The sequence below is a fragment of the Erpetoichthys calabaricus genome, chromosome 1, assembly GCF_900747795.2.
Source record: "Erpetoichthys calabaricus chromosome 1, fErpCal1.3, whole genome shotgun sequence".
NCBI classification, from domain to species: Eukaryota; Metazoa; Chordata; class Cladistia; order Polypteriformes; family Polypteridae; genus Erpetoichthys; species Erpetoichthys calabaricus.
In genome coordinates this window covers 39,089,792-39,106,098 of record NC_041394.2, presented here as the reverse complement: position 1 = coordinate 39,106,098, position 16,307 = coordinate 39,089,792, and the positions used below count along the sequence as shown (strand labels likewise).

The 16,307-nt window shown below is 38.7% G+C and overlaps 1 protein-coding gene across 1 annotated transcript in view; it reads left to right on the top strand.

The window, feature by feature from the left end:
- zgc:152830 (uncharacterized protein LOC767682 homolog) overlaps nucleotides 1-16,307 on the top strand; it is a 46,816-nt gene that overhangs the window by 20,805 nt on the left and 9,704 nt on the right. Inside the window, exons 5-11 of the mRNA XM_028798200.2 lie at nucleotides 666-748; nucleotides 839-947; nucleotides 1,036-1,160; nucleotides 13,074-13,173; nucleotides 13,250-13,325; nucleotides 14,071-14,156; nucleotides 14,324-14,428. Coding sequence (XP_028654033.1) covers nucleotides 666-748; nucleotides 839-947; nucleotides 1,036-1,160; nucleotides 13,074-13,173; nucleotides 13,250-13,325; nucleotides 14,071-14,156; nucleotides 14,324-14,428 — 684 coding nt within the window. The remainder of the gene's footprint in view (nucleotides 1-665; nucleotides 749-838; nucleotides 948-1,035; nucleotides 1,161-13,073; nucleotides 13,174-13,249; nucleotides 13,326-14,070; nucleotides 14,157-14,323; nucleotides 14,429-16,307) is intronic.

Genomic DNA, 16,307 nt, shown 5'->3' with positions numbered 1-16,307 from the left:
CGCTGTGCGCTTTGCCGGCGTCTGGGGGGGATGTTGCTTGGAGGGGGTGGTGGGATTGGTGGGGCGTGAGCGTCTTCTTTCTTGTGTGCCAGGGGCTTTTTGAATCCCCCTCTTTGTGTGTGTCCTGTCCGTTGCTTTGGGGTGGGGGGGGGGGGTTTGCGGGTTCTTTTTTTTTGTGTGCCAGGGGCTTGTTGAATCGTCCTCTTTGTGTGTGTCCCGTCCGCTGCTTGGGGGGGGGCTATGGTGTTTGGAGGTGGGTGTGGGATTTGTGGGGCGCGAGCGGCTTCTTTTTTTTTGTGTGCTAGTTTCGTGTGCACTGGCTTTCGTGCGGCGCTGTGTGCGTTGCCTGCGTTTGACTCCTTTTTTCTGTGGTCGCGGCGCCTCATTTCTTGGGGCGCCTGTGCAGTATGTCTTTTTGCGGCTACGGCCCATGGCCGGATGTCCCTGCGTCCATCCGGTTTAGCATTCTCGGTTAGTAATGTGGATTTGATGTAGCACTGTATGCCTGATGAATTTTTAACTGACATATTGCAATACAGTGTTTATATAAAAAAAAAAAAATAGTATCTGTGAAAATGCTTCAAGCTAATTCATTGTGCAGTTAGTTTTACGGATGGAATTACAGTTGACCACAATGACATGGGTATCTCTTTCTTGCCAACTAGGTGTTCTCATCTACAGGACCCCTGAACCGGGACTATGATGATGTGAGGCAGTTCAGTGATGCTGCCGGTGTTGCTATTAATAGGTGAGCACACTGTTTTTCATGCACTTGCTGTGTAGCTTACAATTTTAGGCATTTGTAACCAGCCTTTTTTTGGTTGACTTCTGATTGTAGAGCTGTTAAAATGGGTATGAAGTGCCCCCTTTTGGTGTGTCCACAACATAAGTCATTTAAACACAACATCCTGGTAGCTGTTCTAGGGGCTCTTCATAATCTATATGTGGTAAGTGCCATGACGTATACCACGTTTTCTTACTTATTGCTTTTTTGTCTGTTGCTGAGGTAATTTTGTTAAATTGTTCTCCTACCAGCCTTTGGAGTTACGTGAGGCTTTCCCAGAAAAGAGCCACAAGGTAAAGGTACTTGGGTTTTGGGTTCCATCAGATGCAGAAGGAAAACGGATCCAGCAACTTGCATTAGCCCTGGAAAGTGGCAGGTAATAAAATCAAGTGCATCTCCCACTGTTCATCTCATAATCTTTAATGTGTTTTTTTTTCTTTTTTCCCCAAAGTATATTTTTGTACTTCTTGCTATCCTCATTTGTTTAATTGAGGAATGTTATGTGTTTCTTCCATATAAAAGAATTAACTGTTGTTTCCATTAATCTCAGTAGTAAGCTACAATTAATACTCTATTATCAAGACCAAGCTAGATCAATAAGACATTTACAAATACATTGTTAAAGGATGCAGAATACCATTTTAATTATCGTTCAACTCCCAGAAAATATTGAGGATGCAATTTTTATTTTGCTTTTCTCTCTTTCCTGGCCAATCAGTAGAGACCTAAATGAATTAAGTAATTGAATCCATTGTTAAGGATTTAAATTGTTTCTGCATATTCATTTATTCTTATTTATTATTTTTGGTAATTATACTTGTATAACTTGTAGACAGGAGGAGATTAAAATGAACATGAAAGAAGCTATTGAAATGATTGCAAATGCCTGGATGCAAGTTAAAGAAAGCACTATACTGACAAATACAGAATCTCATTACTACGAAATTTTCATTACAACAAAATTATTTTTTAGGTCCCTGGTAGTTCGTTGTAATGGAATTTTACCTGTATAGGTAAAATTGAGTAGGCTACTTTTAGCAAAGTTTCTAAGTTGTAAATAGAAGTAAAAGAGTGTAGCTGGAGTATTGAATTTGTAGCTTAGTAAATGATGGCCCACTGGATTGCTAGTAATTTGTGCGTAATTACCACTGACTGAACCACAGAGCACAAAGAAGATTTAAGCCAAGAGTTCTTTTGATAACTAAGCAGGTGTAGATTAGTTAACTTCTGACAGCTAACAATATTTTATTATATGTATGCTTCAGGCCCAGTAGAAGATTTATGTAAAGTTGCCATTTTGAGTTCCTGATGTTACAAATGAGATAAATGGCTTATTGAAAGATTTGTTAATGTATATAGGGGTGCTCTGAAAATATATGATCTTTATGGGGGTGCTGTTCATTTTGACAATACTGTATATTTTGTTTGATGTTTTCCATTATACTATAAAATATGTATTTTAAAGAAATGTTTGATTCCTTGTAATAATTTTTTCTCATACATGTAAATTGTCCTTGTACTATCAGTGAATAATTAGCCAGCCTTGTCAAACATGACATAAAATTCACTATAAAATACATACTTTTTTTTTCTTTTCAAAGTAATTTTGAATCCAGAGGACCTATGAAAATTTTCTGGCAGGTTTAATGCTAATGGTATAGATACTTGTAGGTCTGCATAGTGCTTTATATATTTCAATCAGCAGAAACTGCTATCTTTTCTGTTCAAGTCGTTCCTTTACGTGTGCTTTGCAAACCCTAGAGGCTGTTGAGAGTTTTTGGTCTGGTCTGTGGTGTGTGATTTAAATAAAAAAAAGCCATTTTGCTCTTAAAAACTTGAGTTTTGGTTGCTGATAAGGAACCGTGTGGGAATTTTTAAAGCTTTTCCCCCCTTTTAGAAGGGTTTTTTTTTTTTTTTTTTTGCATTTTTATTTTTTCTGCCCGCACAAGAGCAAAAGTAGCTGGGTGTTTGGAGGTGCGCTTGGAAAAGTTACTTGTACTTGTACCTGTATTTGTTCTTGTTAACTGTATTTGAATTAGCATTAAGGAGGTAGGGTAGAAAGAAGCAGTAACTGATATCGCCATTTGTAGCAAATAACCGAGTCGTCATAACAGCGATTCCTTAGTTTAAAGGAAAAGAAAAAAGGCCGGGGCTGACTTCAAAGCAGTAAAAGGGGAAGGCTCAGAGGTGCGCAGGTAAGCGGCCAGCGTTAAGACACCTATCGGGCACATGGGGCTGTAGGAGCAAATAAGGTAGTAAAGTTTTATTTGTTTATTTTAGGTTAAACAGTCCTTAGCGGTCCAGAGGTAGAGCAGTTAAGTGGGCGACAGCATAAAGGTTCATTAATACGGGGGAATACAAACAGTGCAAGTGGAGTGCTTATAAGTAAGAGGAGCGCAAAGTTAGGAGACAGAGAAAAGTAAAGTTAACCTCATAGAAAGACAAATAGTAGGCAGCTGAGAGGGAGAACGGAACATGAGCTTAAGGGGAAAAGATGTAAAATATCTGTAGCAGATCTTAGTGTTACCATTTAAGTTAGGGAGCAGCCGAAAGAAGAAGAAATTAATTTTAAAAAAATAAATAAAAAAGTTTAAGGTAGTTTACTATTCCCAAATCAAATTTTAATAATGAGGCCCGTGCAATGCAAGTCCTGTTGGATGTTGGACTTTTTAGATGATGGTTTGGAAGAGCCAGTTGTCTATAAGGGCCAGCTGATCCAGCATCTCCAACTCAGGGTCGCTGAACTGGAGGAGGAGTTGGCTGACCTGCGTTGTAATAGAGAATTGGCAGACTTGGCCCAGGTGTCCTTTAGAGAGATAGCGTGCACCCCCAAGGTGGCGCGGGAGGAGATTCCAGACCAGACAGGTAGAAATAGGTGGGTCATGGTCACAAGGCATAAGGTAAAGGGTGCACACTGTCCAGGGGCATTAACCCCAGAATTAGAAGTGTCAAACCGTTATCATGCCCATGCGGAGCTGGACAGTGTCTCTGATAATTCTGAGGAGGTAGGTAAGGATGAGGAACCCCAACGGGCCACCTCCAAAAGAGAGATGTAGTGATAGTTGGGGACTCGATCATTAGGGGGATTGAAGCGCAGGTGTGCACCAGAGAGAGAGAGAGACTCTCACGGTGTGTTGCCTTCCAGGAGCACAGGTGGGAGACCTCCCTGGAAGGGTGGATAGGCTCTTGGCCAGTGCGGGGGTGGATCCAGTTGTCATTGTCCATGTTGGAACAAATGACATACATAAGGGCAGTCTGTCAGTTCTGCAATCCAAATTCAAGGAGTTAGGTGCCAAGCTGAGGAGCAGAACTGACAAGGTAGTCTTCTCCAAAGTTCTGCCTGTGCCTCGCACCAGTCCAGGTAAGATTGAGGAGATTAGAAGGCTTATTTAATGTGTGGCTGAAATCTTGGTGCAGGGTAGAAGAGTATAGGTTTATGGGGCATTGGGACTCCTTTTGGAACAGATGGGACCTGTTCCGCTGTGACGGGTTACGTCTGAACTGGAGGGGCATGAATGTATTAGGGAAGCGTCTGTGTAGGCTAGTTGACGATTGTTTAAACTAGGGAATGGTGGGGGAGAAGGGAGTTTAGGACAGGCCAGGTTTAGATCTATACATGGAAGAACAAACAATGATGTAGAAATAAAAATGCATAGTAATGTAAATTCTAAGCAAACATTTAAATGTAGAAGGAGTAACACATTAAAAACAGCTTGCCTTAATGCTAGAAGTATCAAAAATAAGGTAAGTGAGTTGGAGTTGTATGTAGCAGAGCATAATTATTATAGCAATAACAGAAACCTGGCTAAATAAAAAAGATGGGGATGAGTGTAACATAGAGGGATACAAATTTTTTAGGAAGGATAGACAGAACAGAAAAGGAGGTGGGGTTGCTGTTTATGCCAAACAGGATTTAAATGTAAGTCTTCTTCAGTTGGATGATGAGCACCATCTTAGTGAGGACATGTGGCTTCACCTGGAAAATATTAGGGAAAGAGATCTTATTTTAGGAGTGTGTTATAGACCACCCAATTCAGACAGTAATTTCAACAGACATCTTTTTAGTAATATCAAAAAGGCAAGTTTACATGGAGATATTATAGTCACGGGGGACTTTAATTATCCAAATATTAACTGGGATAACCTTGCAGATGGAGGAGTTTTTAGAAGTAATCAGTGACTGTTTTCTAACACAGCATGTTAAAGCACCAACAAGGGGTGAAGCCTGTCTGGATTTAGTATTTTGTAATAATCAGGATAGAATTGAGGATGTAGAGGTGGTTGAACCACTCGGGTCAAGTGACCATAATGTAATACAACTCTCAGTATTTTGTAAGAGTGCAGATGCAAAGACTAAAATTGTTAAGTTGAACTTTGGTAGGGCTAATTTTGAGCAGATGCGACAACGTCAAATAGACTACACTGGGATAAGCTTTTAAGTGTGGAGACAGTCGAGGAGCAGTGGAACAGGTTTAAAAATGTGTTAACATGTAATGCGGGACAGATACACACCTAAATTTGGAATTAATAGGAAACTACATTAAACTCCACTGTGGATTAATAAAGATCTAAAAAAGAAGTTGCAAAGAAAAAAACTGCTTTTATAAGGCACGTAAGACTAATGACCACAAAGTGAATCATAGAGCGTATGAGAACATGAGGGCAACCATTAAGAAGGATATCTGGCGAGTCTAAAAGACAGTTGGAGAGGAATATAGCAGATAAGGTGAAAGACGACCCTAAGAGATTCTTTCAGTATTTTAGTAGTAAAAGAACAGTCAAGGAGGAGGTCAAGTGCATCAGAAATAGTAAAGGGGAATTAAAAGATACAAACAGTGAAATAGCGGATGCCCTAAACTTACATTTTTCTGAGGTGTTTACAACTGAACAAGTGGATAACCTCCCAGAGGTAACAGGGACCACTAAGGAGGTACTGAGGGATTTGTAAATTGTATAGGGAGAAGTACTGCTCAGATTAAATAAGCTGAAATCAAACAAATCACCAGGACCAGATAATATTTACCCTCAAATTCTTAAGGAGGCTAGCGAGTACAGTGATCCCTCGCTATATCGCGCTTTGCCTTTCGCGGCTTCACTCCATCGCGGATTTTATATGTAAGCATATTTAAATATATATCGCGGATTTTTTGCTGGTTCGCGGATTTCTGTGGACAATGGGTCTTTTAATTTCTGGTACATGCTTCCTCAGTTGGTTTGCCCAGTTGATTTCATACAAGGGACGCTATTGGCAGATGGCTGAGAAGCTACCCAGCTTACTTCTCTCTCTCTCTCTCTCTCTCTTGCGCTGACTTTTTCTGATCCAGACGTAGGGGGATTGAGCAGGGGGGCTGTTCGCACACCTAGACGATATGGACGCTCGTCTAAAAATGCTGAAAGATTATCTTCACGTTGGCTACCTTCTGTGCAGCTGCTTCGTGAAGTGACATGCTGCACGGTGCTTCGCATACTTAAAAGCTCGAAGGGCACGTATTGATTTTTTTATCTGTCTCTCTCTCTCTCTGCTCCTGACGGAGGGGGTGTGAGCTGCCGCCTTCAACAGCTTTGTGCCGCGGTGCTTCGCATACTTAAAAGACAAACAGCCCTATTGATTTGTTTGCTCCTTTGAAGAGGAAGATATGTTTGCATTCTTTTAATTGTGAGACTGAACTGTCATCTCTGTCTTGTCATGGAGCACAGTTTAAACTTTTGAAAAAGGGACAAATGTTTGTTTGCAGTGTTTGAATAACGTTCCTGTCTCTCTACAACCTCCTGTGTTTCTACGCAAATCTGTGACCCAAGCATGACAATATAAAAATAACCATATGAACATATGGTTTCTACTTTGTGGATTTTCTTATTTTGCGGGTGGCTCTGGAACGCAACCCCCGCGATGGAGGAGGGATTACTGTACAAATATAAACCCTTGACACATATTGTTAGGAAGTCACTGCGCACTTGAGAGATTCCGAAGCACTGGAAAATGGCAAATATCATCCCATTATATAAAATGGATGACCGGGCAGAACCAAGCAACTATAGGCCAGTAAGCTTAACATGCATCACAGAAAAATTAATGGAAGGAATTATTAAGGATAAGATTGAGCAACTCCTGGCAAGGACAGGAGTTATTCTGAACAGTCAGCATGGGTTCAGAAGAGGGAGGTTGTGTTTTACTAACATGCTGGAATTCTATGAGGAGGCAACAAAAGGATACGATCAAAGTGGAGCATATGATATTATTTATCTGGACTTTCAGAAAGCATTTGATAAGGTGCCATATGAGAGGTTGGGCATCAAATTAAAAGAATTGGGAGTTCGGGGTGATGTTTTCAGATGGGTGCAGAATTGGCTCAGACACAGGAATCCGAGGGTGATGGTGCGAGGAACCTCATCAGAACTGTTTGATGTTAAGAGTGGTGTTCCACATGGGTCAGTGCTAGGGCTGCTGCTATTTTTAATATATATATAAATGATTTAGATAGGAATATAAGTAACAAGCTGGTTAAGTTTGCAGATGATACAAAGATAGGTAGATTAGCAGATCGTTTGGAATCCGTTGTATCATTACAGAAGGACTTGGATAGTAATGTCAGTAAATGTAAAGTATTACACATGGGAAGTAAAAATATTAGGTTTGAATACACAATGGGTGGTCGGAAAATCGAGAGTACACCTTATGAGAAGGATTTAGGAGTCATAGTGGACTCTAAGCTATCGACTTCCCGACAGTGTTCAAAAGCCATTAAGAAAGCTAACAGAATGTTCGGTTATATAGCACGATGTGTGGAGTACAAGTCCAAGGAGGTTCTGCTCAACCTTGGTAATGCACTGGTGAGGCCTCATCTTGAGTACTGTGTGCAGTTTTGGTCTCCAGGCTATAAATAGGACATAGCAGCACTAGAAAAGGTCCAGAGGAGAGCAACTAGGCTGATTCCAGGGCTACAGGGGTTGAATTATGAGGAAAGATTAAAAGAGCTGAGCCTTTACAGTTTAAGCAAAAGAAGATTAAGAGGTGACACGACTGAAGTGTTTAAAATTTATGAAGGGAATTAGTACAGTGGATTGAGACTGTTATTTTAAAATGAGTTCATCAAGAACACGGGGACACAGCTGGAAACTTGTTAAGGGTAAATTTTGTACAAACATTAGGAAGTTTGTCTTTACTGAAAGAACGATAGACACTTGGAATAAGCTACCAAGTAGTGTGGTAGACAGTAAGACATTGTGGACTTTCAAAACTCGACTTGATGTTTTTTTGGAAGAAATAAGTGGATAGGACTGGCGAGCTTTGTTGGGCTGAATGGCCTGTTCTCATCTAGAGTGTTCTAATGTTCTTTATAATCCCTTGTTTCAAGAAAATAATAGCTAATAATGGTTCAAAGGCAATCACAAAAGGCATGGGGATAATGGGCACTCTTGTCTAGTTATGTCTTCTATTTTGAAGTAGTCAGGGTTCACATTGTTAATTTTAATTTATTATTAGTATGAACCCAGTTTTCTGGACTAGTGTTAAGTACATAATTTAATCCATATAGTAACGGTGCACAGTACACTTGAATAAACAAGACACCAATAGAGATTTGTCAACAGGGAGAAATTTTCATATATCATTTTGGCCATGGTAGAGCACATCAGGAAGTTCCTTTTGTTACTTGTCACTAAGGTGATGCACATGGTGGGGGGTGTTGGCGTTCTGTTACCTTTTGACACAAATGGAATGTAGCAGAACAGCTACAGAAATCGAAAAAGATGACAAAGATGGAGTAACAGAGGCAGCATCACATTTACACGATAAACAAAATGAAGAACTGGTTATGACAAAAAGTTCATGATCAATCCACATGGGCTAAATCTTCCTAAATATGAATGTTTACATGTAGTTAAGTAGCAAATAGCCTACATGTCCTAAAACTAACAGTGTGTTTGTTTCAGAAACCAAATTTATATAAACAGGTGTGTACTGCACAAAATACAATACATGCTATAATAATAATCATGGACAGTGGAATTGGATGACAGTAGGGCTCCAAGTACCTTTTTAATATTCATTAATAAATCAAAGTTTGTATTTCACATTGTTCTATTTTGTATTATGTGATGACACATTAAATTTCGTTTTCTCTTTAAAACTTTAAACTATCAACTTTTGACGAGATCAGTTCAAACTAAAGTGCACTTTCTGCAGAATACTCTCAAAAGCCTTTTACAAACATTAAATGACACATACTTTGGACAACAAGGGAAATGGGCACCATGAAGTTTTTTTAAAAAGTAGGAGAAAACTTTAAGTATATATAAAGTTATTATTAGACAATAGTAAGCATTACTTTCAAATCTTTTGGTCCCTGTATGTTAAAATGGTGTATGTCTTCAGGGTTAGAAAGCAATGGAGTTGAAGATGCTTTGTTTCATACTAGGTCTGCCAGAGCAAACTTTGCAATTCCAAGAGTATAATTTAAATATATTTGAAAACAAATACTCAAATGCTAAGACACACAATTGAAAGTATAATAACTTTTGGTATGCTGTTAAAGTGCACTATTTTTTTTAGAGCGTTTTCAAAATACCTTTTTGACTTGTTTCATGTGACGTAGGTTTGCACGATTGAAGGAAAAATTAGGGTAGCGGAAGAAATCGCCACATCAGGGGCCTCATGTATAAACGGTGCGTACGCACAGAAATGTTGCGTACGAACGTTTCCACGCTCAAATCGCGATGTATAAAACCTAAACTTGGCGTAAAGCCACGCACATTTCCATGGTAACTCATTCCTTGGCGTACGCAATTTATCCGCCCGGTTTTGCAGACTGGCGGCACCCAGCGTCAAAGCAGTGCTACTGTTCCTGTGTGATCACCCTTTCATTCTTAAATCCACATTCCTGGCGCGGCTTTATAAATACACTGAAATTAACTGCATATTGTTTATTAGTGTAATGCATCTGATTGTAATTAACCTGTAGCAACATAATGGTCCAGGGAATAGCCATAGTATTCCAAATACCATAACTGCTTTAGCGTTGTAACTCTCACTGCATGTTCTTTCAGCTGATCCCGTTAAGGGTTGCCACAGCAGATCATCTTTTTCCACATTACTCTCACTGCACCACTCGGAGTATTTATATCACTGTATCTGAGTGGGAAATCACAGCAGCAGCTGATTGGAAAGAGAATTATCGGTACACAGCATGAAGCAGATGCTGCCTGAGCCACAGCAAACGCTTTAGTCCCTGTACGGACTTCGCGGTTTAGAAACAGTTTCATCCCAAGAACTCTAAACACACTAAATCAGTCCATCAAGTAGTGCTTGTAGAAATATTTGGACTTATAAGTACAATTACCCCACTGTAAACTTGCACTACAGTTATAATATTGCACAACCTGCGCCACTTTATAAAGCGCGTATTTACATGTGATGACGGTATTCATTTCTAAGACGAAATGCTGCAAAACATGTTGATTATATTATACAGATAAAACTTTAACTTCATTTAAATAATCTGTATTGTTTATAATTAAACGTGAGGACACGGTACCGCAGCGCTAGCTAGTTCAGTAATTGTTCCTGTCTTGCTCTGTATTCTTGCTGGTGCTGACGCGACACTGGAAAGATAGACGGATATAATAATTAAACACGTACTACTAAGATATTTCAATGTTCCTTAAAAGTTTTGAAGAATCGAAGTTCTAAGCTTACAAATGGCTTCACGTCTATTACAGAGCTTATTGTGTGGCGATTGAGTTTTTGGAGAAAGAAAAGTAAGGACAGGAATTGGAGGTTAGTACGTTTGAAAGAGACAGTACTGCTGTGATAAATTATTTAATTGAAGGTTGCGCATGGCGCAGCAAGCCTCTTGCGTGAGACATGAACAAGCACTGCGCCACCGTGTTCCCATGTTTAATAACAAGGTTTCATTCCTATCATCATGAAAAAGATATCACGTATACATCTCAGTATTTTAATTATTCAGAGAGCTGTAATATCAAGAATGTAATGGATTATGTGTCCTGTCAGAGAAAGAGAAAGCCCGTTTAAAAAGCAGGTAGTGATTCATACACACAGAGCACATAGAAGATCAAATACAGAACAAAGCATTTAACATGCCACTTTAGTTACAATGGGATTTGAGTAACTAGTAAATTAAACGATTTTAAGATGAAGTTTATGATGTTCTACTTTAATGGCAAAATAAACTACGTGATTAAAGTTGACATTTCGTGCTTTTTTCCCCACTGTGTGCCTTTTTTTTGTCTGTACCCTAATAAGCTTTCATATGACACTCAGACGGTGGGCTACGACTCGCTTTTTCACGGCGACTTTGATATGTGATTTCTTTTTTATTTCGGGCACTGTGCGACTTTGTGAAGTTGAGCCTTCGAGTTTCTCCGACACTCTGTCACTCGATCAGCTTCCTTTTGTTGATTATACCACTGTTTAAACCAACAAATTGTACGTTTTTCCTTTGCCTCCACTTGGTATTCGCTGAAATTCTTATATTTTCTCCCGTGCTTTTCCCATTGTCTTTTCACAGAATGCTATTTATATTGATTTGCATATTCAAAGAGGCATAATTCTGGGAGGAGTTGGGGCGGGACAGAAGGCACGTGCGTTACTTTTCACGCAAATCGGGATTTATGTAGTGGAAGAACGTGAAAGTATGCGTGCGCACAGATTCCTGCATCTGGATTTTTCTGTGCGTACGCACAATCCCGCTTTTGTGCTTACGCCATGTTATAGTGCGAGTTCTACGCACGGCGTTGTACATGAGGCCCCAGGTCATCTGAAAAGTAACGTTTGGCAGCTATTTGGATTCTATTCTACAGTATTAATGGAAAGATTCCACGGAAAGCTGATGTGCTCTGTAGATTTTGCAAAACTGAGTTAAAATACCATTCAATGACAAGTAATTTAAGGGGGCACTTTAAGGGCATTGGAGTCTGAAGAACCCCAGTAAAAATGGCTTTGCTTGACGGCATTTTTCTCCCGATCAGCAGAACACGGTTTAACAGCAGTGTGGCAAAGCGTCATTCATGAGAACTGTTTACATTCATACGCAAAGATATGTGTCCAGACAGCATTCTACAGGGGAGTGGGTTTCAAGAGTTCATCCACAAGTTAGTCAAGATACAATGTCACGTTTGAGGAGTAAATACTGATTGAATTGTAAAACTATATGAGAAAACTAAAGCAAACTTTATCAAAATGCTTTTTGGTAAGGATGTTGCACTTACCATAGGCTTTTGTTGGGAGAGATGTCCACCAGTCTATGTGACGGTGACTTCACACTTTATTGATGATAACTGGGATTTACAGGGTGCTGTGCTAAAAACAAGAAAGTTAAAGTAAAGCCACAGTGCCAAAAATGTTGCTTCTTGTATTGACGGCATATTAAGTGAATTTAATATTAAATATGAATCTGTGCTTACAGTTAAAACTGATGTGGGGAATTATAAATGTCATACAGCATTATCTAAAAGTAGTAAATGTCCCATGTGAGGCACAAACAATGAACCTGGCTGTTCATAAAGAGCTGATGGTAAGAGGTATTGAAATGCCAATTGGTAGACTAAAGGCTGTGGTGCTCAATTAAAGCAAATCAGTATCAGACAGCTACCTTGCAGAAATTAAACTAAAGTCACTAGGAGTGAAACGTGCTAAATGAATTAATGACAGCGCTACACATTGGAACTGTGCCTATGGTATGATAATATAGGGCTACAGAACAACGGGCACCTGTGGCGGCAGTCATGGTTGGGGGGATGGGGAACTCTTCTCTTGAGTAAAGCACCAGTGAATGGATCATCATGGAAGAGGTGACTAAAATATCTTAATTACACACTACATTATTCTATTTGTGGTTTGCTGACAGTGTACAGGGAAAAGTGTAGTGCTGAAGAACAAAAGAATTCCTATAGTAGTTTCATTATAAACGTTTTTCTAATGAACAAAAATATGTTGTTAAAGGCATAATATGTTTTTGTTGGGTTTCAATAGCAAGAGCCTTCTGTTGGATTTTAATAAAAAAGTTAAAATACAGGAAGATACTACATTAACAAATAAATATTTGTAATTTTACATTTTCATAACCTGCTTAATAGCACTTTGTTCAAAAGGTTAGATTTTAAGTTCAACTTTTGCTGGTCTTGAAGAGGTTATTTGTGGTTCACCTTATTCTGGTATCAACAATACTGCAAAACTCAGATATTGGTGCAATGCTGCACAAGTATTCACAGTCATTAAGGTATACCGTCCATCTCTGGAGCCCTCCTGTATTTCTTTTTTATTTTGCAGAGTTGCATATCGAGACATTGGTGGGTCAGATCCAGAAAGAATGGCAGCACCCAAGGTGGCAGAGTATATACAGGAACTTTTTAAAAACACACCTGTTAAGGTGACTGCTTGAAATTCAGAAGGTGCTGGGAGAGGTGTCATTGGACAGAACCTAAAAATGCTTTGTCTTTATGCAGGTTTCCATAGTCAGTGAATTGAAGGACCTGGAAAAGGAATATCCCTGCTTAGCTGCTGTCAATCGCTGTGCCAACAGTAAGTTACTTAAAGGATATGCTAAAAATGTACACATCAGATATCATTACTATCAAATTTCATAAAAGCACTTGTCTATCAGCTATAATAAGCAAAATCGGATACCTTCATGGAAAAATCCTCTCCATCATAATCAGGAGGTAACTCTCCTGGAGCTATTTTAGCCTCTGGCTAATTCCACCATTGTGTGCTAAGAAGTGCCTCTTAGGGTCTTTTCTGGCCACTGCTGTCAGGCAATTCAATTCTTCCATCCATTGTACTCATTAAGTTTATTTTTATTCATTTAGTTATCGATTGATTAATTGGTTATATTATCCAAATGTGAGTCTTTATCCTAGTTTTTTTATGTTTAGGCTACAGTATGCATCTGAATTTCCCCATGGGATTAATAAAGTTTATCTTATCGAATCCAGTAAAATGAATGAGCCTAACATCTTGGCTTTTAGGGTTTTCTACCATAATTTAATGTATATGCATTTTTTGTTAAATGTATTGTTTGAAAATTGTTTGAATACTGTTGCCCATATGCTGTTTGTTTGAGTTCATTTTTATTATTACATTGGTACGGCAATATAGTAAATTATTAGTTTCTGTACAAATGTATGTACGTATGTTTAAATGGCTGCCCCCGGGTTTTACAGAAAACCGTATTTTAGTTCCCGCCCTTGAAATATTTACAGTGGGTTGCAGCTTGGGCCATTGCATTTTTGAGACCTGTGAACAGAATTGTGTGTTTTTGTTTCAGCTGTGCCCCGTCACCGCGCTCGTGTGATCAAGCTGGAGTACACAGGAGAGGGTCCTATTGACAAAACTGTGCTGCTGGTTGGAAAGGTATGTGTGATGGGATTTTTATGAATTTCTGTTACCTGCAGAGGGGTTATTTAGATCCGTAGACTTGGAAAAAAATGATTTTGTGTACAGAGTATAAATAAATGATTTTTTATATGTAACTGTGTGTGTATTTGTATGATATACACTCTCTTTTTTTAAATCCATAGGGAATAACCTATGACACTGGTGGAGCAGATATCAAGGCTGGAGGAATCATGGCAGGGATGCATCGTGACAAGTGTGGTGCTGCTGCAGTTGCAGGATTTTTTCAGGTAACTGAAAATAGAAAAGGAAAGGCATGCACAATTTTTATGTATAGAGTGTTAATAAAGTTATTATTAGAGGGCCACAAAATACATTAGCATATTTTCAAACGACATATCAATTTTGTCCTTGAGTAGTTATGAAATTCATAACATTTTGAAACTCCTTGGGACTCAGAGACTACAATTATGTTGAAACTGAAAAACGTATGTGTGGTGGATCAGGACTATGGATTTGTAGATGTTTAAAAAAAATTTCACCTGAAACTCCTCCTATAGTAAAGTTCATTTTTAACTTGTCATGCTCCCTGTGACTCTTGACTGAACAAAATGCATTTGGGCATGTTACATTCCGATACTTATAGTTGCTCAGTTTTAATGGGTTGTATTAGCTGTGTCATACTATGCTGTATTGTATTGTTGCTCTTTTTGTACTAATGGGACAAGCAACAAATACCATTTGTACCCAACAATACAGTGAAAATAAATGGAATCATATTTTAAAATCTTATAACTGGATAAATTAAAGTACAGTTTTTATGTAAATGTGTGTGAAAAAATGACCTTATTTTATAACTTATAATATTAGGTAACTAGAATGGCTAATTTGTCTCAATGTAGTAGCATCTATTTAATTACTAGGTCAAGGCAGTATTTTTGTCTTGATTTTGTCATTCAAAAGTGAACATTTTTTCCTTGACCAAATTATGGATTTTATTCATCTACTTTCTTAGTCTTATCATGTTGAATGGTTATAGTAGTAGGATGATGTACCACGTTAGCCATTCAACATGCGGCTGCCTCGAAAGCTTCCATATTGTAATCTGTTCAGTTAACCAATAAAAGGTGTCATTTTGCTTCACTTCTCATTGCATTTTGAATGGGTATATAGTTGTATACAGTGGTAGCTGGCAAAAACAATTTGGGTGGGGGGCGCAGTTTTTAGGGGGGAACAAATTGAAGCAGCAGTTATTATATACTGCCTTCCATATCTCTGTCTATCTCATAGTGCCTTTCATATCTATCTATCCAGTCTTTCCATGCTGTTGTGGTCCTCATCCTAGTGTCAATGCACATTTTGGCTTGTCCAATACCAGACCCATAGGACAAATCCAGGCTGAAATGCATTATGTTCTTTCTACCATGCCATTGAATCTGATGCCAGCTTTCCCATTTCTACTGTGCTCCAAAACCTCTGTCCTGTTATTCTTCCACATCTATAAGGCAAGTTATGGAAAGAAACAGGTGCATCTGCTCTCCTAGACTGATCAGAGTCACCCATTCCTTTCATTGGTTTTTGAGTGTGCCATACACTATTTGTTTTCGCATCTCTGTGACTATCCATCCAAGTGATGATCTATCATTAAGTGCTTTATCATATGGTATACAGTAAATATATAGTAAGTCTACTGATGTTATGGCCAATGATAAAGCCATCTTCGGTTGATCATAGCTGTTAGATTTTTTTTATTTTAGAAGGTCAGAGATGTTACAGTGTGCTACATGAGATGCATGAATTAGATAAAGCTTCGATGGCTAAGACAGGAGGCTTAACATAAACTATGTGATAGCTAAGATTGCTTTAATTTTTTAACTCTTTGGCTGTGTGCCATCATGGATATACAACCCATGTACTGTTTCCTTGTGACATGGCAACACAGAAGATGAGAAAATATTGCCTACTAAGAAACATTATACAAGATAAAAACTACAGTAAAATTTACGGTTGGCATGTCATTACAGTTTGCAGTGTTAGGTGCATTGCACTGTGTGGTGGGCAGTGGCTCTAAAAGGAATAAGGGGCACTTTAGGAAACTGGATTTGTTACATTTTAATCCTACATATAAATTAGTGCCTGCTTCACCTCTGTTTTTTTTTTTTTTTTTTT